This window comes from Rhinolophus hipposideros (assembly GCF_964194185.1).
Source record: "Rhinolophus hipposideros genome assembly, chromosome: 16".
NCBI lineage: Eukaryota > Metazoa > Chordata > Mammalia > Chiroptera > Rhinolophidae > Rhinolophus > Rhinolophus hipposideros.
Genome location: NC_138062.1, coordinates 8,551,943 through 8,578,446, shown reverse-complemented (window position 1 = coordinate 8,578,446; position 26,504 = coordinate 8,551,943). Strand labels below are relative to the sequence as shown.

General features: G+C 36.0%; 2 protein-coding genes across 3 annotated transcripts in view; both read right to left on the bottom strand.

The window, feature by feature from the left end:
- Nucleotides 1–1,400: 1,400 nt before the first annotated feature.
- SLC25A31 (solute carrier family 25 member 31) lies at nucleotides 1,401–21,400 on the bottom strand (the record flags this gene model as incomplete). Its single annotated transcript, XM_081075959.1, has 6 exons — nucleotides 1,401–2,315; nucleotides 5,639–5,764; nucleotides 7,258–7,412; nucleotides 9,282–9,399; nucleotides 13,405–13,532; nucleotides 21,157–21,400. The coding sequence occupies 6 exons, from the start codon at nucleotides 21,398–21,400 to the stop codon at nucleotides 2,118–2,120; spliced, it is 969 nt and encodes a 322-aa protein (XP_080932085.1). The 3' UTR covers nucleotides 1,401–2,117.
- A 2,591-nt stretch (nucleotides 21,401–23,991) lies between these two features.
- INTU (inturned planar cell polarity protein) overlaps nucleotides 23,992–26,504 on the bottom strand; it is a 61,196-nt gene continuing 58,683 nt past the window's right edge. For both annotated transcript variants that reach the window (XM_081077421.1, XM_081077420.1), the window contains exon 16: nucleotides 23,992–25,925. In XM_081077421.1, coding sequence (XP_080933547.1) covers nucleotides 25,814–25,925 — 112 coding nt within the window. In that variant the 3' untranslated portion in view covers nucleotides 23,992–25,813. The remainder of the gene's footprint in view (nucleotides 25,926–26,504) is intronic.

Genomic DNA, 26,504 nt, shown 5'->3' with positions numbered 1-26,504 from the left:
TGAACTAACCTTTAATGAAATTTTACATTTCTTTCAATCATGAATGTAGACACAAATCACATTAGTAGTAACAGTATGTGATTTTTCCTACCAAGAGAAATCAGGTATTTTCATATTATATTGTAATTGTTGGGTATATTATTTCAAACAACATTTATGGTCATCAATGCTGCGAAATTATAATTATTACAACATTGGATCTTGCTGTAAGTGTGTTAGAAAGCACTAGATATTACTACATCACAAATTTGTATTTTTTAATATTTTAATAACCACATTTAAAATATTATTTCCTTTAATCCTATGTATATTATTTTATGCATTTAAAAACTACTGTAAGGGGTTCATAGGCTTTACTAGAGTGACAAAGGTGTCCATGGTACAAAAATGGTTAAGAACCCCTGCTCTAAGAAAGTAGAGCTAACAGACTGAAAGGAAGGTAGGTCTGAAGGAATTCATGAAGATACCTGCGATCTTTGACTGCTCACCTACCAACTATTATTTACTAGAAACATTAATCTTACTTAAACCACGGTATTATTGAGTCTCTTTGATACAGCAGCTTAGCGTTTACCCTCACTGAGGTTATTAAAATAGCTTGCATTAGTGACAATGAATCCTGAATTAAATAATGGCAGTCAAAATGGGGAAAAAAAAACTGTTAAGAAATTTTTAGGAAGCCGAATTTACAAGAGTGGATGATCTGCCAGACTTCAAAGAATAGGCTTCTGGTCTAGTGATTTAGTAGTTAAATTCCTGTTTGTCCTCTATCCATGCCATTCAAGATTTTAAAGACCTTTCCTCTAACATGTCTCTGTACAAATGAAAAACTTTTATCTTTATATGGGTGACTGTTCCTAACATTTGATTATTTTAATTGCATTTCTTTGGGGCATCATAAATCTTAATTTTGGCAAACAGAACTACCGATAGTGCAGAAGGAAAGGAAAGTATTTTCTGTTTTGTTTCTATAACTTTCTGTGTTATGATGACCACTGCAAGAAATCATGTTGAGAGTGTTCAAAAGAGTTTTTTTTCTCAAGTGATAAACCAATATATTAAAAAGTATAGTTTGAGTTTGGATTATTTTCCTTGAAACATACTTTGCCCCTGTGTACTAAGAAGTTGACCCACCCCCATTTTTGCCCACTCATAGCCTTACAAAATCTTTCTATAGTTTATCCCCACTAACTTGACATCCCTTTACTCACCAAAACTTTAAAACCTTGAGGATTTCAAATGTACTGTCTTCTACAACATTTCTGAAAAACAAAACAGACTCTTGTATAAAATCTTGGAAACTCTGTTTTGTCTTTAAGCCAATTTCCAATTATGACAAAAATTTTGTTATTCTCTGCTTATAAATAAAGTTAAAATCAAGGAAAAAAAGGCTCAGATATAAGTTTTAATCTTCCTTTATTATCAATACAGAGTACACAAACTAATTTCAAGGGGATTTTTTTTTTTGTTGTTCCAAGATATATTCACATTAGCAGGATTTTATTTATTTTAAAGATAAAAGCATATATGCCATTTTATATCTTTTATTTTCCAATTACAGGTTAACGGTTTCATTAAAGTCATTATCAGAATCTTTTATGATCAGATCTATAATCTGTGCTTATTAAAAGCTATATGATACCATAAACACTATACTTAGTAATACCCGAGCTGTCTTACTAGGCATGTTGTGGAAGAAAGCTTACTTATGCCCACTGATATAATGATAACATCCCGATAAGCTTTTAAAAATTATTTGTCATATTATAATTTTAAAAGATGGGTAGACAGTTATAGCAAAAGAATAGCATTTTAAAAGAACCAACTTTCATTTCTTATATTTTAACATCATACATTTTAATTTTCATCACAAAAGTAAGAAAAGGATTTTAAACTAATAGAAATAACATATACTACTTATAATAAGTAAAATCTCTCATTAAAGTGAGTTTGAGTCTAACTGGGAAGGAAACCCACATTTATCTGATTTTTAGTATGTATATCCTTGAAAAAGGCTTATGCTTTATTGTAGAATTACCATTTCAAAAATTGCTATCAAAATGTATACAGATGGCAGCTATGTAATTGCTGTTTAACAAATATATGCATTTAACAATTTAATCTGATGAACTACCTCCAACATTAATATTAAGAAATTCTTTAATTTTATCATATAATACCAACACTAAAGCACCCCCTGTACCACGAAGGATATTGGAGAAGGCACCACGAAAAAATGCATTGACTCCCTCATGTTGGTATATCTTCACAAAGCAGTCTAAAGTTCCTTTATATTGCCGTTCAGCCTCACCACTCTATATAAGGAAAGACAAATAATTTGTCATTATCTTAATACCTTTTATCTTAAGATAGATTTTATTTAGCACTAAGATAAAAGTAACACTGTGTTGAATAAGTGTGTTGAGTTAATGCACATATATTGAATACTAAACCTAGTTGTTGGAGAATACTCATACTTTTTAGGCACACTTGAAAACTGACCATATATTGGGCTTAACAAATTTCAAAAGATGACATCACATATCTTCTCACCACATTGCAATGAAGTGATAATTCAATAGCAAAAAAGATAACTAGAAAAATATTGTATGTTTGGCTATTAAGAAAACACATCTTAGAAAATATTTAAGACCTAACAATAAACACAAAACTCCGTAACTAAAATTGTAAGACGCAGCTTGAGTGGTAACTTATAAGAACATTAATGACCTTGAAATATTAGAAAGAAAAGGCTGAAAATTAATGAACAAACCAAACATTTTTAGAAAAAAAAAAAACTGAAGTAGAAATTTAAAAAAAGGAAATAGAAAATAAACAACAGAAAGCATAAGAAACCAATAGCTATTTAAAATAATTCTGATAAATTTCTGAAAACATTGTTTGAGGAAAAACAAGAAAGGCCCCCAAACTATTATAAAGAGCCCCAAATTTATTAGAAATGACAAAGATAACATCACCGCAGATGACCCGGAGATTAAGAGCAAGATGACATTACAAACAACTTCATGACAATTATTTTGAAAACTCAGAAGAAACTGATGAATTGCTTAAAAAGCATAATTTACAACAGAATAGAAAAAATAAGGAATAATAAACTCATTAAAGAAATTCAATCAGCTGGTAAAAATCTTCTCATAAAGAAAACTATGTGTCCAGATGGCTTTATACACGAGCCCTACCAAACATTTCATGCTAATCTTACGTAATTATAGGGAAGAGAAAAAGTGGGAAGACTCCCCAACACATTTTATGAGGCTTGCATGGCCTTGATACCAAAAATAGACTAGGGCAATACAAGAAGAAAAAATTCCAAGCTAATGTCACTGAAACATGGATGCAGAACTGCTGAACAAAAACTAGCAAATCAAACCCAGTCAGGGGTGCAAAATACAAAACATCATGGCCACGCTGGCTTTATCCCCCAAAAAAGTAAAAATAAAGGAAATAGAAAATAACAGAAAGCATAAGAAGCCAATAACTATTTAAAATAATTTATCCCAGGCATATAAGGTTGATTTGGCTCAGGAAAATAGATTAATATATTAACACATGAAAAGAGAAAAATGTTATGATCATCTCAATAGATGTTAAAAAAATGACCACCATTCATGATTAAAAACTGTTATAACCCAAAACAGAAAGGAACAGTCACAGCATGACAAAGGATAACTCCAAAAAACCCACGGCTAACATTAAATTATGTAACACTGAACCATTTTCTGTAAGATTAGGAACAAGACAAGGTTGCCAATTATTATTTCTTTAATATAACACTGAATCAGAGGTCGCAGGCAGCACAGAAAGGCAAGAAAAGGAAATAAAAGGTGTAAGAATTGACAGTGAAGGGGGAAAACCTGATATCATTTGCAGATTATATACCTGTGTGTGTAAAACAAATCTTCAAAGAGTGTACACATAGATTAGTGTTTGTAATTATTTAACAAAGTTGTGAGATATAAAATGAATATATAAAAACTAAATAGTACTCTTACGGGCTGAATTATGTCCCCACAAAATTCATATATTGAAGTCCTAATCCCCAGTACACCTCAGAATGTGATGAGCTCATTAAGGTGAGTCCTCATCCAATACAGCCACCCTTATAAGAAGAGAAAGGACCGTGGGAAGACATAGGAAGAAGACAGCCATCTACAAACCCAGGAGATAGGCCCTTAGAAGAAACCAACCCTGCTGGATACCTTGACCCGAACTTTTGTCCTCCAGAACTGTGAGAAAATGAATTTCTGTTACTTAAGTCACCCAGTCTAAGGTATTTTGTTATGGCAGCCTTAGCAGTACACTAAATACACCAAAACACAATTACTTGGCAGTAAGTTGCAGAAATCATTGACCCTTATCTTTAAAACACTTCAGTGTGCATTTTCTAAGACTATTTTCTTGCATATCCAAGGTAGTTGTCAAAACCAGAAAATTTAATGTTGATACAGTACCATTTACTAATCCACAGTTGATATGCAAATTAATTTTCCATTTTAAAAAGTTTTCAATGTATTAAGCTAGAGCTAGATACAGATCAAGAAGAAACACAGATATAAATGGAATAACTTTAAAGACAGTTCATGAATGAAGTGATAGGTTAGATATGTTTTTCCCTTTCAGGTGGCCTAGTGAGTTCTTCCAGAACCATTTTATAGACATAAAATGAGGATAATCATAGTAACTACAACTCATAGCATTGTTTTGAGAATTAGTTCGTGTAAAATGCTTAGGACAGTATCTGGCACTTTAAACATTATATTACTTTTCTAGTTTTCTGGCCTCATTTTCACTTTCTCTCATGAAACCATTAGTCTGGTATACTGAACTACTTCTCAAGCGTAGCTCCATGTATGTTTTTCCCCCTCTGCTTAGAATGTTCTCTGATTATCTGGAGAAAAAGCCTATTTACTGAGATTTAGCTCACCAAGAGGCCACATCTGATCACTTTAATCACTTGGGCATTCCTCCTCTATTGCCTTCCTGGAACCTATGCACACTTCTATTTAAACCATTAACTGCATGGCTTCAATACTATGCTATAAATTTGGGGGCAGGTTCTGCCTTATTTTATTTGTGTCACCATAGTTTAGAGTAGACTAGGTACTCAAATATTTGCTGAATGAATGAAACAAGTAACACCAGTGAAGACTGAATGTATCAAAATTTTGATTTGGGGATTTATATTTAGAGTATGGATCATTATTAAACAAATTTTCATCCTTTGAGTTAAAAATTATTTACGTTTATTAAAATACACTAGAACAAATGATGACACATATGTCAATGGCTTGTGACTGGGCTTCTTCTACTTCATCTAATATTCAGTTAAGATCGACATGCTTATCCAATCCCTGCCATTCCCTCCCACCCCACAAATAACACATGCTACTGGAGTGGAAGACATTTCTGTTCTGATGGCAGACAAGGAAGAAGCTTTGCTGGATGATGGCTGTTTAGGTATAGGAAAGAATACAAGACAGAATACAGCATGCGTTTATTTTAATAAGTAAAACAAATGGTCTATGCCTTTAGCCAAAATTTTTCTAAAATTTGAATACATTATACCTCAATATCAGAGACATAAAACTTAATTAAGCTTACAAATAACATAAAATACCTGCATCATCATACGTCTTCTAACTGTGTCAAAGGGATAAGAGAGTATTCCAGAGCACGTAGTCACAACTTGAGCGATGAAAAAGGAGACAAGGAATGGGGTTTCCTTTGGTTTTGGTAGTAAGCCCTAGAAAAGAAAAATGTAACAAGTAACCGTCTAAATTTCTAAAATACCTTAAATTCTAGTCAAAGGGTAATTCTTATAAATATACGAGGGCTCAATTATATTTAAAATGCAGTAAAAAAACAGTTGGGTTTAATGTGGGAAGATTAATAGCAGGGTATCACTAAGAGAGGGGAATGCCATATATGGCTACACTGTAAAAACTATTTGAAAAAGACAAACTTATTTGCTATTATAATTGATTTGTTATTATTAATTGCTCTGAAAACTAGGGGAGATAGCAGCAAGTGACCAAAAAATTTCTTCCATGGCTCTTCACTGAGCTGAAAAATGTGAAACAATGCCTGCTATTATGATCAACAGGTAATATTTCATAAGTAGCTTTAAAGCTCTAAGCTATGGTAGAAACATTCCTAACTTTCACAACTACTACAGGGGATAATAGAGAAAAGCAAGGTGAGCATACACATAAATTTTTCTGTGATCAAATAAACATGCATATGATCCTGTAATGTCCGTTAACTTATCTGTCTAAAAAATATATTACAATTAAAAGTAACATGCTGAGACCACAATAAAAATAACGTTCAACTACATTTATAATGATGGTGGAGTGTAGAGATAATATATAAAACTATTACAAAATTTCCCTCAACTTTTAATCTTATTTATTAAATAATACTGATACTAATTTCATTGCTTCCTTTTAGAAGCATTATGATGTAGTGATTAAGAGCATGTGATTTTTGCTTGCCACTTAAATAAATTACTTAACCACTCCTAGGTTATTTTTCTTTATAGTGGGTATGTTAAAAGGTATCTTAGAACACTGTGAGGATGTAAGGTACTTAACAAGGTTCCTAGAACTAAGTAATGGCTCAAAAAATTGTAGCCATTATTACAATATTTCTCTTTCCTACTTTGCGGACGTGCTATTAAAATCCGAAATAAAAAGGCAAATCACTAAAACATAACCTGGAGAATACAATACAGAATATAACAGTACCCAATAGACACCTGAGCGATCGCAGCATTTGTTACATTCAACCAATTATGCCTTGCCTACTGTCCAAAAATGTTGAGTTAGTAAACTGATTATCTGCGTTTAAAAAAGTGAAAATAAAGTGAATGTAAAATTTAAAAAAAACTCTGTTAGAAGCCTTTCTATATGCCAAAGATTTGATTATGATGTAAGCCTATTTAGATGTTTCATATTTGCAATATGATGTTTAGTGAGTCTTTCAGTGCAAATAGCACAAAAACTTAACATTTGGCTTAATGCATTATATCTGAAGTCAAATCCACGATAGAGCTATAATTTAATTAGGTTATGGCAAAGTCACGATTAAACAGAGTTCCATAACGTCTCTTATTTCATCATTCATTTTGATTTCTATCATTAAAAGAAAACATATCTGCTGACTGTATAACTAATTAGAACAATGAAAAGAAACAAACCATTTGTTAAATATATACTAGTTAAAGCCCCAAATTACCTTAACCGTGTCATAAGCTCCAAAATAAGAGGCTCGGTATACAATGATGCCCTGAACTGAGACTCCAAACCCTTGGTATAAACCAATAATTCCATCTGACTTTGCTATTTTCATAATGCAGTCACCTAACCCCTTGAATTGTCGCTCTTCGGGACCTAAAATAAAGCCATTTAAAGTTTATTAGCAGCATTATATATTATATATAACATTTAATTAAACATTTTACAGATTTAAATTATTTGTAATTACCACTAGAAATCTATCTAACAAAAAGGACACAAATCAAAATCCTCCCATTCATTAAAAAATAATTAAGATTTCTGGTAGTATCTTAAAGTATTTTAACTGAAAATATTAATCTCTTATAAAAAGCAATCTAATTCAAGCAATCTGACTGACTTAAAACATTTCAATAAAATTACCGTAAGTTACTAGGAATGTAATTACTAGTAATGGAGAAATTCTTAGTTTTCATTAGGAATGAAAAACTCCACAACTTGCTTCAGTTGAAAAGCAAAATGACAGATAAAGAAAAAGACAAAACTGAAAACTAGTAACTTAAGGATCATTAACATTTTAGACGAGGTGTCACACTTTTTGAGTGTTTGTTAGTTTTGTTATTTTCCCTTGACCTAAAACTCTTTTTCACAATATTTGAAAAATATTAATATTATATGAAGAATATAATCTTTCAATATAAATTAAATTCTCTCAATTTTGCAATAAAATAAAACTACAGAACTGAACTTAAAGCAAAATACATGTTATTTTCACTTTCTTAGCAATAAGAAAATTTGGACTGCCAGTTAAACATGATAGATGGAACTCTTATTTTCATCTTTGCTCAAACCGCTATCCCTTCTGAGGCATTTTCTGTGATTATTTATCTTAAACTGATGTCACTCCCTTCTCCTAATTTTTTTTCATGACATTTATTGCTAATTGACAGTATATTTTTGTCATTAATTCATTTTTTTTATTACTTGTGTCCTGCACTAGACTACAAGGTACACAAGCCATGAGCTCCATGAAGAGTACATGACAGAAAATAAAATCCAAAAATTATAGCAAGATGGAAAGGAGGTAGAGGAGAGCAGAGAGAGCTGAAACCTATTTTCTTGGCAATGGAGATATTGAGAAGTAAGCCAATTTGACCCCAATAACCTCAGAAAGACTTAAGAAATTAGAAGACTAAATACTAATCTTGCAGTGAAAGTAGCATCTGGATGCTCAAAATCCACAGCCTAACCCTGAGCACAAAGTGACTTACTCCTCTGCCACCGTGAGAACTGAACACAAGGCTCCAGACTGAATGTAGTCACCTCCACAGTCACTGAAATAAAGACTCACTCAAGAAGATACGTCTAGTGAAACGTCAGATCATCAGGGATATAAGGTATGTAAAAAGAAAAAAGGCACATGCAAAAGGATCAGCTGTAAGAGATAGATTTCTTAAGAGCAATATTAGAAACTAGAATCCAGAATAATGCTTTTAAAATTGTGAAAGAAAGTAACTTTAAACTCAGAATTTTATATATGGTTAAATATTAAGAGGGGAAAACAACAGACATTTTTAGACAAGCAAGATCTCAATTTATCTCCTATTCCACTCTCTTCAGAAAGCTACCAAGGAGTATAATCTACCAAAACACGGTAACAAAAACACAGGACGATGTGGTAAATGAAACAAGAGAGGCAAGAGGCAGAGGGAATCTCTAGGATAAGAGCTGTACATCTGACCCAGAGAGGAGTCCTAGTCCAAACAGGAATAAGTGCATGGAGGGAGGGATCTAGGAGGTGGCTCTGTAGGAAAAAAAGGGGAAGTTATGAGCAATCTTGGTGGTTGCTCTTTTGTTACTACAGTGTGGGCCTTCCCCTTCCCTCTCTTATGGAAAAAAAAAAAGGTAGTAATCTTTAGGCCCTATTGTTACGATAAATAATACAATGTTTAAAACACGATAAATAATACAATGTTTAAAACACGAAGAGTAAGAGTACTCTTACTCTTTCTAAAACTCCCATACCTTTTCCAACATCGACACCCAATCTGGTTCGGGCAAAATCTAGCGGATATACCACACATAAGGATGTTGCCCCAGCCGCTCCGCCAGAAGCCAGGTTTGCCAAAAACCACCTCCAGAACTGAAACACATTAATTAAAAAGTGGTTATTAGACTACAGATTCTGAATGTTTAAAATTTTTATTTTTATAAAGGTGAAAAAGCCAGACTTACATACTAAAGCGAACATCTATAATAATGCATATTATCCAAAATACTTCTCATGTCCATGTAGCCCGTTTCTTCCCAGGTAGTCTGGGAGGTAAAGTTTAGATGCTGACATACTGAAATTCCAAAATATTGTAATGGCCTCCAGCAAAAGTAGCCCAAATTTACAAAAGAGGCCACATGAGATAATCATCTCTTTAGACTGATCACATTTTTTGTTAATAATAGTGTTAGTTATGACTAAAATGTCAGGCATCTATGGAGACTTTAGTTGTGCCCTTTTTTGGTGAGGAGGGCAGCAATACTCCAAAAAGCCGCAGTTCATTTGGTAATTTTAGAATTAAACCAGTTCAAAAATGCATATATTATGTTGAAACACTGACATGAAAAATGCCACAAATCAATTACAATTTAACTGAGTGACATGTAAATTAGGCCTTTTTGATCTATTGGTTCACATGGGCTGTTGAGGTTCTTCTGAAAAACATTTGATTGGTGCGGCTGCTATGGAAGGAGGTTCCTCAAAAAATTACGAATAGAATTACCATGTGACCCACCAATCCCTCTCCTGGGTATTTACCCCAAAATTCTGAAAACATTTATCCATAAAGACACGTGTGCTCCAATATTCACTGCAGCTCTATTTACAGTGGACAAGATACAGAAACAACCAAAATGTCTTTCGATAGATGAATGGATAAAGAAATTGTGGTATATATACACAATGGAATACTATTCGGCAGTAAGAAAAGATGAAACAGCACCATTTGTGACAACATGAATGGATCTTGAGATTATAATGCTCAGCGAAATAAGTCAGACAGCAAAACCAGAGAACAATATGATTTCACTGATATGTGGTATATAAACCAAAAACAACAAAAGAACAAGACAAACAACTGAAAGAACAAAAACTCATAGACATAGACAATAGTTCAGGGGTTACCAGAGGGTAAGAGGAGAAAGGGGAGTGGGGCTCTAGAAGAGGGTCAACGGGGTCTAATACATGGTGATGGAAAGAGAACTGACTCTGGGTGGTGAATACACAATGTAAGATACAGACAATGTATTACAGAACTGTACACCTGAAATCTATGTAACTTGACTAACTATTGTCACCCCAATAAACTTTAATTTAAAGAAAAAAAAAATTTAAAATATGCCCTACTTAATTAGGTCCAGTAAACTGCTTTTCAATATCTAGAGCTTACTAGAGAAGAAAGGAATATGTGAATTGGAGCTGTTACAGAAAATCTAGGGTACAGGGTCACTGTAACCATTAAATGCATTAAAGTGCACAATACTCTAAACAAGCTCAGTTTCTTGCTTTATTCGCTGGCTCTTATTTCTAACAATAGTTTTGAGTCTCAGCTTTTGGAACTCTCAATTTTCTCTTGGCTTGGAATCCCCTTCCTATCCCTTTTTATTTTTTCCTATCTTTTTAAAATAAAAAGTTATTGATTTATGTTCTAATTCAAATTCTACCTCTTTCACGAAATCTCTGATCTCCAACCTAACCAAAAGTGTAGGTAATCATACCTTCTTCCCATAAATACTTCATCTCTCAGAGAATTAAGGGTGAATTATGTGACCAATATGTAAAATGTGTCAACATGTTCCAGAGTATCATTTTTTAAAATAGAACTTACAATCACTTTCTACTTTCAATTTATAATTATTTGTGCACATGTCTTATCTTACCTCCTCCAGACTATACTTTTATTATTTTTACTTAACTTAATAACCTTACTAACGAATTAACAACTGATGTATTTATATACCATACAATTCACCCATGCCAAGTATTTAATTCAGTGGATTGTTAGCGTACTCACAGACTTGTGCAATCATCACCACTTTCAGAACATTTTTATCATCCCAAAAAGAAACCCTGTACCCATTAGCAGTTAGCTCCACATCTTTCCCCGGCTCCCCCAGAGCCCTAGGTAACCATTAAGCTACTTTCTGTCTCTATAGATTTGTCCATTCTGGACATTTCCTATCCACGGAATAACACAATATGTAGTCTTTTGTGACTGGCTTCTATCGATGAACATAATGTTTTCAAGGTTCATCCATATTTTAACATGTATTAGTACTTTATTCATTTTTTGCCAAATAATATTCCACTATATGGATTTACCACATTTTATTTATGTATTCATCAGCTCATGAATAGATTAGTTGTTTGCATTTATTTTGAGGCCAGGATTCTTAATTCATTTCTTTATTTCACAAAGCAAGTCATGGGCCTTGCCCAAAGTAGTAGTAATGCATTTAATACATATGTTTTTAATGAAGGGTACTAGGAATGCCACTTACTGTCCTCAGACTCCCATGGCTCCTTTTTAAAAAGGAAACTCACAAGTGCCGTATGGGCAGCCCTGTTTCATAATCACACAAATAATTAGATCAGGAGATAGCATCTGACCCCAGCGTACCTAACCCACAGACCAGTACGTGATGTCTAACCTGGAAGGAAAAGATGAGCTGGGTCAATGCTATTTCTTAGGAATTTGACTCTAGAAATGCTATGCAAGTTAGCAGGAAGGGCAGAAATGGAGAAGGCGTAAAATAACTTTTTTTAGGTCTCAGTCTACTTTGAGACAGTTGAAAGCTATAGATCCTCTTCCAATAAAAATAACCTATGTACCTAGTCACTTCAGTTGAGAGAGGAATAGACTAAGGTAGAAGGATGAGTTTGGGAGTTAGAAAGACCTGAATAAATGACTTAGGCATGTGTTTTAAGCTCTGAGTCTTGTTTTCCTTAGCTCTACATTTGGAATAAAATATCCATCTCAAAAGGTAAGGTGAAAATCTGGTGAACAACATATGCATATAGTAGGTACACACCTTCCTAAAAGTTATTTTTTAACAACTTTTTATTTCAAGATTATTGCATATTCACATGCATCTTAAGAAATAATACAGAGAGAGTCTATAAAGTCTCCAACCAGCTCCTCTCGTTATCCTCTCATTGTCACATTGTAATATCCAATGTGACAATAGTAGAGGAAATTAACGTTGATAACACCCATCTTATTCAGATTTCACCAGCTGTACATGCAACTCATTGTGTGTACTTAGTTCCATGCAGTCTTATCACACGTGCATGTGATCACCACCACACACAGTTGCTTTTAAAGACCCTGCTAGGACAGCTTGGCTTGTTGATTGGTAGGGGGAAGAGGAAAAGAGAAAGGATGAAGGAGAAGGGAGACTTTGTAAGGGTGAAGAGAGGACCTTGAGAGTAATGTAGGTGGCACAGTGTATATAGAGGCAGCAAGACAAATAGAAACCAGGGCAAACGACACAGAGTTCATATAAGGAGGAAATTTTGAAATTGAGATTTTGTAACCATGAGAGTGATTACCTTGAATAGAAAAAGCACCTTTGCAATAAAAAGGAGAATTCTCAAATTTACCATTTTCCTGTTTTGTTTGATTTAATCTTCCTATGCACTTTAATTTCAGCTAAAAAGATCCTTAGTCATAAAGAAGAAACAATTTACTTTTTTAAGGAATAAATTACTTCAGAGGTAGGAATACATATCTCTTGACTGCTTTTTATTTCCTGAATAAAAGCAGATAAAATGCAGAATTTTCCTAGTGCAGTAGAATAGTGATTATAAAATGTGAATTACATTAAAATTAATATTTATTCAGAGAAATATTGCACTGAGATAAGATCCCTTAATTATTAAAACTGTGTTAAAAGATTTAGAGAAACTTTTAAAAGTTAATATAACTCTGTTTTTCATATATAATTTCTATAACTTAACACATATTATAGTATGTTAACAGTTACTATGTTTTAATTTTTTCCACCACTTGAACACTTACTCCCCAAATAAAACATCACAGAAAAGACAAATCCAACTATTTCTTAGAAAATTTCAGAGATATTCAAATATACTTGCCTGTTTTTCTTTATTAACTCCAGACATGAAAAGTTGTTTATATTTGTCCTTAAAAGCAAAATTTAGAGCTTGTGTTGGAAAATACCGGATAACATTTGCCAAATTACCACGCCAAAAACTGAAGAAACCTACAAAAGAAAGTATACTAAATATAGACTTATATTGTATTATTATTAAATAATTTCCATAGTTTTAACAAACAGCTATTTGAACTTTATAAAATTAAATCCCCTTCTCCTGAGAAAAAAATAAAGTTTAGCTGTGTCTACCCTGAAGTAAAAAGGCAGTTAATTTAACTCCATACACCTCATTCCAATTTTGTTAATTTCCAGTAAAAAGCTTCAAATACCTATATAAGCCATTATCAGTTGAACGTAGGGCTCTTTACTAATAGAAAAACAGAGCCCAGGAGTATTTGTCAGAGAAGCTAGTAATAACCCTTAGCCTCATTTCCAAATCATGATAATACAATTCCTACAGTGGTAAGGCTGCTAGAACAAAATTGGTTTGTATACATACTTATGAGAATGAGAAAGGGACAGAAGAGTCTAAAGCATCCTTATTTGTATGTTCTGGAACCTAGACAGAAAAGGGATCAATTTACAATTCAAGGCAGTCTCCAGAGGCCCGATGGAGAGACTGGAGGAAACTTTCGAGGTCAGTAATCTTCCTTCTTTAAATCTCCAGGGATTGACCACTCCTAATATGTGTTACTCTTATAATTCAGAGCTGCCTTTAGAATCCAGAGTTGCCCTAAAATGCAATAGGCTGGCTCTTCCGTAGCCATGGTTTTATTAGATTGCAATTTGTTCAATTGTTTGATCCTGCTACCCTGAATAGGGTACATCTAGTCTCAGCTTGGAGAACACCCAGAATCAGTCTTCTAACGATGAAGATTCAAATGAAAATCATTTCAGCTGACTGGAACGGTGCCCGGAAACTGAAAATTAATTTAGATGGGTACACAGAAAGATATTTATTTGCTAAATAAGTATATTTAGTGGAAAATAAACAGAATCTTAATGACTCCTAAACTGAATATAAAGTAGCTGCACAGAGACAATTAAGAAACATATTTAATAGCCACGAAACAATCTTCTTAGTACTCACAGCTGATCTTCATTAGTGCATTTACCAGGTAATGGTAATAGCTACCGCTTCCTGAGCATTTAATGTGTGCAGGCACGGCAAAGGCTTGATATGTATATTTCATTAAATCATCACTTTATGCTTAGAATGTAGGGACTCCTACTCTACCCATTTTATACACACACAAACTGAAACTTTAAAAAGTTTAAAACTAAAGTTATGGTTACCAAACAGCCAAACCAGGATTTGGAATCAGGTCTTCCCACTCCAAAGCTCTAATCCAGGTTGGGGTTTCTAGAAAAACTTCTTTTATTCATTTAATCCTCATAATCAATCACTCATGAGGTAGAAGGTATTATCTATTCATTTTAAGATGAAGAAATGAGTTCCCTCAGACAAATTACAAAAATCTACTCTTTGTGCCATGTAAGTGCGGGGAGCAAAATTTGCCACCCCAAAATATGTCTCTGGCATGAGGATTATTTTGTGCTGATTGTTTTTAAGAACCAAGACTGAGGGAGGTTTTCTTTTTACTTTCCCCTTCACTACCAGAAAGAACTTAGAGAGAGGGCTTGGTCCAGGAACAGAACTATCAGCAGCCACAACTACAAAGAGAACGGGCTAGGTGTGGTTGGCTGGGAGAAACTGGCCAGGACCTGTTTGTTCGAAGTCCTCTCTGTGTCCCATTGTCTCAGCACGGGCACAAAAAACATTTCTTTACCAACACATTTGCTTTTCCCATCCTCCTGGAAATTGTTCCTCCCCACAAAAGTGCCAGACTCCTAGACCCTTTTCCTTAGCTTACAATGGTACATAAGCCTCAGCTGTCTGACTGGCTGTGGTTTTCAGGTTCTTATGGGGCCCTGTACATACGTCACTAAATTGGTTTTCACTCTGTTAATCTGTCTTCTGTTAATCTGATTATCAGAACACCCAAAGAACCTAGAAGGGTAGAGGGAAAAATCGTCCTCCCCTACACAAGTTTATCCCAAATACACTCACTTACAAATGAACACTAGGAATACATGTTTGTAAATTTAGGGGTGCATACATAATGCTTAGAGTTAAAATTTACTGAGCACTAACTGTGCAATAGGCACATGGTTGAATATTTTATAGGCGTTGTCTTGTTTAACCCTCACAACTATCATACCATCAGGTAGGTGCTATTATTATAATATGCAATATAAAACTGAAGAAATTGAGGTTAAGAGGTTAAATAAAAAAGGCTCAAGGTCACAAGATAAGGGAAAGGCTCGGACTTGATTCTAGATCTGACTCCAGAGTTAGAGCTATTAAATCTGTACTGCTTTGCTATAAAAATCCATTCTCAATAAAAATAGAAGTATTTTTTAGTCGGAATAAATCAAGGGAAAACCAAGAGTGACGCAATTGTAGGAGCATTTTGACTCTAGTCCCACAGAATAAAAGTTTCCTAATACATAATCACAAAATTGGTAAAGAAAAACATAGTAATTGTGGTATCTTTAATAACAGCAGAATAGCTAACTTTTTTACTTATTTGCTAAGAAAAAATAGTCTCTTCAAACTTTAAGGGCAAGAAAAACCTCTGAACTGAATTCTGAGAAAATAATTAAGTATTAAAATAGAACTGATGGGAAAATAAGAAAAAGTTCCTGGGCCATTTACTGGTCAACTTACCAGCCAAGAATAGGAATGCTAGGCATGTTTGGGTATGTATTATAGACCACTGCGCCCCAATATGTTTGACAATATGCCTATCAGTAAAAATATATGTATTAGCATGACTCAGAAATATGTATATGTTTTAAAAAATAAGTTATATACCTTTGCTACTACTACCCTATTCTGTATATTTGTAAGACATTCCCAAAATAGAAACTGAAGGATGAGATAAAGATTCTTCATTTAAAAACCTTTATTTGGTACCTAATGCATAGCAGACCTGCTGGGGACAGCAGTAGGACGTATGGTCTGACGGAGCTTACACTTTGAGGGAGAGGGGCCAGGGAGAGAGACAATGAACAAATAAGTATTTCAGGTGGCCATAAGAACAAAAATAGTATATACAGAAGGGCTATTTAGATAGGGTGTTGGTGAAAACTTCTAGCTAGGAAATATTAGAGCATAAATGAGCAGTTATTTGAACAGTTAAATAATATTTTCAGGTATCTTGCTAATTATGATGTTTTCATGTCATCATTTGCTATCTCAAGGCGCACAAAGGGAGAGGTTCATTCTTAAAAAAGGATAGTATACATGAATCTATATTTCAAAGTCTCCTTGATAATTTCAAATATTCGAATAGTCTTCTTGTCTCTCTAAATCCATTTAATTGAGCAACCTTAAACTACAATGTTTATCATATAACTGAGGAAGAGTGCCTGTCATTCGCTCTACACTGCGTAACTTCTACTCTTTTTTTCAGAATGCCTTAGTGTCCTGTGATATGTAACTGACATTTGGCCAAGCACAGGTGCCAGTGCCAATGCACATACTAAACATAAGTTTATTTTCCCATTTTATTTAAATAAAGTGAAAACCTAATATTTTCTTTCCATGCACCAAAACATCATATTCAAGATATAAAAACGCCATTGCTCTAGCCTTCAGAAAAGTAAGTTTGGAAAACTTACAAAGATTAGAGAACTGATGAACTCATGACCAGGAACTCATTAAAAGAAGAGCTCTGGTAGGTTCTTAAAAACAAGACTGCATAGATTAGACCTTTAAAAAGCTATGTTTACAATATTTTATTTTAAATAAAACAGTTATTTTAATTAAGAATATATTTACATATGCATATTTTGCTAAGTGAAAAATCATAGCATAGGTTAACTGTGGTGATTTTAGCAGTGACTTATTTTTCCTTGTTGCTTGTTTGTATTTTCTAATTTTCTATAATAAATATTTATTACTTGTGTAATAAAGTTTTAAACAGCATTATAAAAGTGTACATATAGAGTTGGAAGATCATAAAGGTAACTAAAGAATAGAGTAAATCAGAATAGCATCCGTCAGGGTAAATCAAGAAGCTTTCATAATCCAAGAAAAGCTTCTAAAAAGTACCAAAGACACGCAAAGAGATGTTTAAAGCTATGCTCAGAGCAAGAATGAGGAGATATATCCTGGGGGTGGAAAGAAAGCAGAGATAAGGTAATAAGATAGTGAGAGGATATCTAGTAGTGCCTTCTGAGTTCATGTCTCTTAGATTCATTCCATGTTGCCTAAACAAAAGTTTGTAAAATTATAGCAAACATGACATGAGAAACTTCAGAACACTTGAAATGGGGATGTGTCTTGACTTTCAAAATGAGACAGAAGGTGAATTCCAGAAAATAACAATCTCAGAATTTGATTGCCTAGTAAAGTTCAAAAATGATCTAGCGTGGTGATTCTCAACCCCACAAGGTTCAAGCCCACTCTATATAAGTATTTACTGTAAATACTTTACTATCTAGAAATAGAATTCAAAGACAATTTTCTCTTCACCAATTCAAAAAATCAACAGTGCCCTTACTGTTATATAGAAAAAGAATTTATAATAAAATATGTATTTTAATTATAAAGGGAGGAACGACTGCACTATAGACAGATGCTTGCTCCTACTTACAATGAGTTACACTTAAGATGCACACTGACATTTTGAAAAAGGGTTCAATAAATGTATTTGTACATATATCTGTCAATCATCAGGAATTAAATACTTACCTATGCAGATGATATAAGTGGTGACCTAGTACCACAAGCAAAGTTGCTGACATGAGTTTTCACAATGAAGAACAACTCTCAGTAAAATCCTGAACCAAACAAAGTACAATCTTCCCTCTAATTACACGGCAGCTGCATTACCAGAATCAGTATATACTAGAACTATACCCCAGAGAGTTTGAGTTTATAAGTAAATCAGAGTTAGGTTCAAGGCTTAGATAATCACAAACAGATTTTACTGCTTGTCATGCAGGGTGTCAGGCGGGGTCTCTAGTCCCACTCCCGCACAAGAACGCAGGTGTCATGAGGGCGTCCGGCGGGGTCTCTGCTCCCGCTCCCCACATAAGAACGCAGGACATGGTGAAGCCAAAAAGGAACACCCACGGAGCCATAGATAGGGGAGTCAAAGCAATATATATTTCGCAGGCGGCTGGACTGGAGACACAGGAAGCAGGATCTACATAATCTGCAACCCACCGTCCTAACTAACAGCAGTCCGCGCTTGCCAGCCACCATCTTCTTGCTAACCCCCATTTTTTTGCCAGCCTAACCACGGCAGTTATATTAGTGGCCAATGGCTTACGGGTTACAGCTGACGGCCAACTAGCCACAGCTGATGGCCATCTGATCACAGTTGATGGCCATTTACTCCCCGAGCACCTTTCTATGCAAGGCCGAGAGCCTGGAAACTGCTTTTCGGGGCTTTGTCCCCACAGCAGGATATGGTGAGGCCAGAAGAGAACACCCACGGAGCCATAGATAAGGGAGTCATACCACTATAGTCTCGCTGGCGGCTGGGTTGGAGACACAGGAAGCAGGAGCCACACTATCCGCTACCTGCCGTCCACTTGTCTCTGCCAACCAACCTTACTTGTCAGCTCCACCCGCCGTGCTAACTGCAATCCGCTCTTGCAGGCTCAGCCACCATCTTCTTGCTAGCCCCCATTTGCTGCTAGCGTAGCCACGGCAGTTATATTAGTGGCCAATGGCTCAGTGGTTACAGCTGACGGCCAACTAGCCACAGCTGATGGCCATTTACTACCTGAGCCAGCACTTTTCTATGTGAGGCCGAGAGCCTGGAAACTGCACTCCTGGCTCTGTCCCCACAATGTTACATGAGTGTGCAGTGGAAGATCTGAGTCTTTCAAGATATGTTTTCGGTGTGTAGGAATGGCCACGTGTAGCAGCAGGATGTTTACTCTCCCGGGCTTTGCCTTTCACATCATTGCAATTAAAGATTACATCCTTCTCTATAGTTGTGCTCAACAAAAAATTCCTCACGAGTCTCCAAGAAAGCCCCTAGATGGCAATATTATCCCTGTTTTGAATTACTAATCTCTCAGCATAGGCTACATACCATGGTGTATTCATAACAAGGCCTCATATTTGTATGTAAGAATAGAAAACATCGTAGAGTTCTGCTATAATCGTCTCTGAAGGTATAGAAAGCAGGAACCGGGATACTATTGAGAATGAGCTCAATTTACAAGAGTTGTATTGAATATGTTTAGGTTTAAATATTACAAAAAAACCCCAACAAAACAAAAAACCCAAACATTTAAAATATAAAATTAGAAGTGGTCAGCACAACCTGATCAGAATGTTTAACTTTACCTGACTAAATATTTAAAGCAGATTAGCTAAAAATAAAGTGGCCCTTGTTTCTCTGAAGAGGTCTTAGAAGATAAAGCAAAGATAGATTCCAACGTTGCCTCTAAAAACCTTGGGGAAATAGGAAGCTTGCTCTGAAAAAAAAAATGGGGTGGGGAGATGAAAACCACTAAGTATGGAAGATCGGAGCTCAGCTCCCAGGTGGTGATTCTAAATTCAGGTTAGATGATACCTAAGAGTCTGCCTTGGACCCTAACTACTGCACCCAACAGGTCAGGAAGAGCTGTAACTACATCCCTAGGGACAGAAGGCTTTTTCTGTGAGACAGTAACCCGCCCTAGACTTAGGAGTGGAAAAAATGACTGCATTGAAGTCGAAATCACTTCACTTTTTGTTCAGAATACACAATAAATGGGTGTATTTCATTTTTAAAGTCCATCTAGTTTTCAATGGAATCCAATTATATGGGTGGACAATAGAAGCTTGTGATAAATTTATCCTGAGATTCACTGAGGGAGCTTAGGAGCCATTCTAAGGGCATCTAATGGTTAACAAAACACTTTCACTACTTAGTCTTTGAAATCATTTCAATACTAATGGAAAAAAACCCCACAATAAACAAAAATATCAAAACGTTCAAGCCAGGGTCTGATAGATGCAAAAGAATAACCGGTAGTATTATTATACAATAAAGACAGTATATGATCCTGTCTTTATTGAAAATTTTAATATTCTGCTCATCTTGGATTTAAAAAAAAATACTGTATTAAAATATTATTTGTCTTAATTGAGTTATTTTTGTGCCCCCCTCAAATCTGAGCAGAGGTCGGTGCCGCGTAAGTCTCAATCCTGGTCCTCAGTAGTTCTTAAGGAGCAGCAGAACCTCTTCACTGAACAGGGACCAGAGTACTGCGGGGGGGGGGGGGGTATGCTTCCATATTTGGAACACGTCTCCACGTGACAGTTCAATACCTATTTAAGCACTTTAAAGCACCTGTTAACTAACACACAGCAAAGTGCCTAATGGATCTCCCCCAATCTTGGGAGGTCAACCATTGCCTTCTGAGCCTGGCACAGGTGCGCCACGATGGAAAACCGGTGGCGGAGGAGAAAGGGAGAGAAAGAAGGTGGTGGCGTCCCCTGCACCAGGCCTAGTCACGTGCAGGCCTTCCTGGCCCTGGGAAAGCATAGCCTCTGAGATCGGTTAAGAAACCGAATCCTCCAAGATGAAACAAACTCATTACCCAGCGACAGACGCCGCCGGCCACGGCGCCGCAAACCGTGCCCTCCCGGCCCACCCCGTTCCCTGGGAAGCCGACCGTGTTGGGCGGAGGGGCCGCGGCGGCGGCCCGTACGCACCCTGCTCGCGGGGAATGCGCACCAGGCAGTCCACCATGCCTTTGTACTGCGCCTCCGGGCTGATCTGCTTGGACGACGCCTGCACCTGCAGCAGCAGCTTCACCCGCTCGATGGGCGCCACCGCCGTCTTGGACACAGCAGCCGCGACCCCGCCTGCCAGCAGGTCCTGCCCGAAGGACTCGACCTCAAAGAGCCGCTTCCCCGCCTTCTTCTCCGGCGGCTTCTTCCGAGGGTCAAGCTGCATAGTGGGACGACGGACGTAAAGCCCAGCAGCAGCCAAGTCAAAACAAGCGCGCGAGAGCCGACGGAGGGAAGCCGCGAACCGCCTCTGCGTCGTCCTGGCGGGAAAGCGGCGCTCAGGACGCTGGGAGATGAGCGCACGCTGCGGGGCCCGAGCTGCGCAGGCGCCTCCAACCGCCTCCCGCCAGCGGGCGCTGCCCACGTGACTGCCGACACGCGGTTCCTGGGCGCGCGGCGCTGCGTTGTTGGGAAGTCTCCGTGCCGGGCTTTTCTTTGCGTGGGTTCTGGGCCGGAAAGGTGCAGGAGGGGACCCCGGGAGCTCTTCGTGTCTAAGGATTGTTAGCAGCCAAAGCTAGAACAGAGCAGGAAGCCAGCCCTCTGGAATTAACCGAGTTTAGTGGTAGTTCCCGGGGTTACGCTTCCGTTTTTCTCGTAGAAAGTGCTTTGATTTCTGCCCCTTTCATTTAACGGCAGTTGTTTGTCTGGTCACGTTCTCACTGGTTGTGCTGATTGCGTCCCCGTAGCATAATTCAACCTGTTCTTTCTCCTGTGTTGTATCCAAGTTGGCACGTCTGTCGTTCTCAATCCAGACTGCACGAAGGAGACGGGGCTGTGGCATTTAATTTTGTTTAATTAGGGAATTCTCATGTGCAGGATACTAGTGATCTGTTCTAGAACAGTGGTCCACAGACCGTTTGATTTTAGGACGCCCTCTTCACTCTTAAAAATTATTTACGACTACAAAGAAGCTTCTGTTTGTGTGTAACATGTATTGATATTTACCGTTTCCGAGGTGACACAAACATTTAAAATGTTCCCGTCGAGAAACAAATATATTAAAATAATGTTTAACTCGAGTGAGAAAAATACCCTTGTTTTGTTTTATATCTTTGAAAATCTAATGTGACGGGATGAAAGACACCCGGACTTACCTGGCTGCTTTTCAGTCCGTCTCGTGGAGCGTCACATCCTCCGGCTGGAAAGCTCCACCTACACTAGCGAGAGTAAAAGAGGCACATAATGTCGTCGTGTTATTAAGAGAAGTTTTGGCCCCACGGGGTCCCCAGGGTTTGGGTGACACCGACTGCTCTCCCACACCACGCTCTGAAAACTCATCTGAGGCTCATCAGACGCAGGTTTGACTTCTTTCGGCAAGAATGCTCAGATGTACATCACTTCTGCGCATCATGTCCGCCTCCGTTTCCTTCCACCTTGCTTTTGTCAATGTGTACATCCTAGAGATCCCTCTGCAATAACATATATAATATATTCCTGATTCATTTTTATAACTCGTTTGATTTCTAACAAATGGCGATTCCTTCTTCTCTCTTACTCGGTAGGACCTGCAGTCTTGAAACACACCGAAAAAACATGATTGATGAGTTAGCAACTTTTTTTTGAGCTTTAGTTTCTATTTTTTTCATTATCTTAAATGTGTTACATTTTTAATACTACTTGTCACTAGTGAAAAAATAACTGTATAGGCAGAAAGATTCTAGAATAGGAATTTTGTTAATATTTTGATTATTTCACACAAAACAAGTTGGCAAGTCCTACTGTTACAGTATATCGTGCTCACTTCCTCTCCACAGTAATGGCTTATTTGACTCTTAACTGATTTTTCAGCCTAAGCCTCTCCATTTTACATACTGCCTCCAGATTACTCTTTCTGAATCAATTGCGTTAATCATTATTCCCAGGCTTAAAAAAACTTAATGTCTTACTGCATTGACTTCAGAATCCTTCGTGAAATTCATTGCGAATTCAAGAAATTACTGGTGTTTTATCTTTAAAAATCTGAAGAATGAAAGGACTCAGTCTTCTTTAAAGGAATTAGAAGCATTAACAAGCATTCGGGGAAAAAATTAAGGGGGTGATTACTCGAGTCATCTCTGGTCACAGGGAACAACACTCTCAGAGGACAGAACAGCAAATGTTCTGCTGCTCCTTAGGGCAGTTTTCTCTTCCTTTCTTGTCTCCCTTTCCCCTCTCCCCCACTTTTGAGTCTGTAGTTGATAATGTTTATAACATATTCCTTTATGATATCCTCATGCTTATTTCTGACATATATTTACTAATAGAAGACAGCAAAAGTGAAAGTATTTAGACATGTAGCCCCCCACCCCTTATTAAGAGCTTTGAATGGGCTGTTTTCAATAGACTAAGCTGAAACTGTTTATTTTAACTTGTTGCATTGCATTTTATTTTCAAATTTAGGGAACAAAAAAAGCCCTGGTGATTTATAAAGTTGATATTAAAAGTATAGAGTCTCAGGACCTTTGTGCTGTTCACTCTGCTTTCCTTAGAAATCAGCCTAGTAAGTCTCCTCACTTACTTCAGGTCTGGAGGAACCTCAGCAACCCTTTCCCTGGCCACCCATTTTCTTCATTTTTTTCCTCTTGGCTTTTATCACCATATTTTACTTATTTGTCTTATTTGTTGTCTGCCTCTCCCACGAACCACAAGCTCCGTGAGGGTGGGGATTTTTAGCTGTTTTGTTCACTGCTGTATCCTCAGCATCCAGAACAATGCTTGGCACATAGTAGAAATTTAATAAATATCTTTTGGACAAATGCATGAAAAAGCAACACAACTGCAAACAAACCTCCAAACCATCTTTATTAAAAACTATCAATATAGTATAAAAATAGCTTCAATTATACAGAATATAGAAATACAACTCTACAAAATTAAATTATTTTCACACACAGTTTAGTGTATAGATTAAAAGTTTTAGTAAAATTTAACAACATTTTTAAAATATCCAAAGTATAAATCCTTATTCCCAAAAGTATCGTGCTGAATACGTTTCCTCAACTTCTTTCCCACATTTCGTACAGTAGTAGGTATGATTTAGCTGACTCTTGGTTTTCAACAAATAGATATTTACGAATAATAGTAGTAGTAGCTAACACTTTTATAGCATGTAATGGGAACTATTCAGAGGCAACTCATACAGACAACAAACAATTATTCACGAGTGTGTTTTCAAGAGTGTTCAAAGCAGAGAAACCTAGTAAATTGTTTTATAGGTTTTCCATTTGTATTAAAAAACCTAAAAAAGCAGGCACTGCAAATGTACTATCTTGCCTATATGCATCACCATCAACAATCCCTTGGCACAAATAAGAAACTCTCCCTTGCTAAGTACAGTTCTCTAACCCCACAAAAATAAACAAACCAATGAGAACTAAAGAAAGGTGAGGGAGGTAGGGAGGAGAGGGGATAGAATCTAAAATGGAATTCTGGAGAGCCAAAAGCAAAATAGATGATGGGAATAAGACATTACTTGATATCTTTTAAAATGGAATTTATATAATTTTGCCTAAATAGTCTTTGGTGAAAGGGACCATTTGCAGGATGTGAACAAAATCCAACTTCTGAATGTTTCTGTACCTGCTAAAGAGTGTATCTCTGGGTATCTGCACTGTTATTCTGTCCCCTTTATTTAATAAAATCACATATAGACACTTATTATCCAGTAATCAGATTGATCTAATTTTGGATATGAATTTGAACCTAGTAGTTGGAAAAATGGATTGCTAAGTTTACTTATAATGTTTACTTCAATTCCCATTTACAGATGGAAACCACGACAATGTTTGGTTTTATTTCTTAAAAACGCAATGTCTATGCAACATGGACATATATCTACAATATAGCAAATGATTTCCTCTTATGAAGATCAGTAGTTTGTCTTTTTATTTCAGTTATTGAGCAGTGGTTACGTGATTTTTTGATACCAGGAAAGCAGTTCAACAGACTGAAATGTCATTAAATGAAACAAAAAGTCTGCTAAGATAAAACCCCAAGTTTTCAGTCTGTTTGAAAATGTGAGGTAATCAATAGCTGCATTTATTAATAATTCTCAGTATGAAAAATAGCTCATGGTGTTTTGGGCGACATATCAAGAAATTTAAGATATTTAATACTTTTAAACAAAGTGCCTTAATATCTACGATACTTTAATGGCCTGAGCTCAGAGAGGCACAAAGACTCGTTCATGGTCACAGCACTAATTAGTTAGAGGACCTGATTCCGTATTTCATGATTCCCAATTTCATGATTCTTTCATCAGATACCAATATTGGTCTTGAGAAAATGCACACCATGGTATTTTTCCGATATAATATTTCCAATATTAATTTTATGTAAAACACTTCACATTATTTCAAACTAGTCAATAAATTAATATTATATACCAAAATGGAAATAAACGAATCAAAAGTCTCACAAGACTACATAAAAGATCTAGTGCATCAAATCCCACAGCAGCATATCAGCTCGATATTTAATGTTATGTTCAGTACTGAACAATGAAAAAGAACTAAACCTTGTCTTTTGTGTGTGGCTTTCAGCCGTCCTACCACCGCCCAGTGCTTCATGCACAATGTTGCTGTGCAGCAAGAAAACACGGTTACAAGGTTAATCCGAAGAACAATTTAAAAGCCATTTCGACGGCAATCTCTGTGACTGAATCATGAAAACAAACGTAAAGTTCTTGAACTTTGGGATGAAGAAAGAGTCTCCTGTAGAGGAAAAGAACATACTCATTTTAGAAATTCATTAAAAGAAAAGAATGTATTTTTTTGTTTGTTTCTGAAAGAATCAGTAGTAAATTTAAAAAACCACTAATCTAAATCTATAGAAGGGGAAATGCAGCTAGTTTTATTTTTAAATAAGTAATATAAGCCTTACATCAATTATTTTTATTTTTCCAGGGTGTAAAAAGCCTATTTTGTCAATATGTATTACTATATCCCGCAGTTTCTTAAATACTAAATTTAGTCATTATTATTCTGATAAAGCCAATGGTGTTACCATCATTTTATGTACAATAGTTATTGCACATTGCCATTTACTTTCTAAAGGTTAATTGTTATTAAAACATTAAATATATGATAGCTTTTTTCAGATAGTACTGAATTGGTATTAACACTGAAATTTTATTTGGTTTTCTTAAAGAGTTAAAATTTTAATCTATTTAATATTAATGTATGTAAGTGTGTGTGTGTGTATATATATATATATATATATATAGAGAGAGAGAGAGAGAGAGAGAGAGAGAGAGAAAGATGGATAGATACAGATATATAGATATCTGTCTA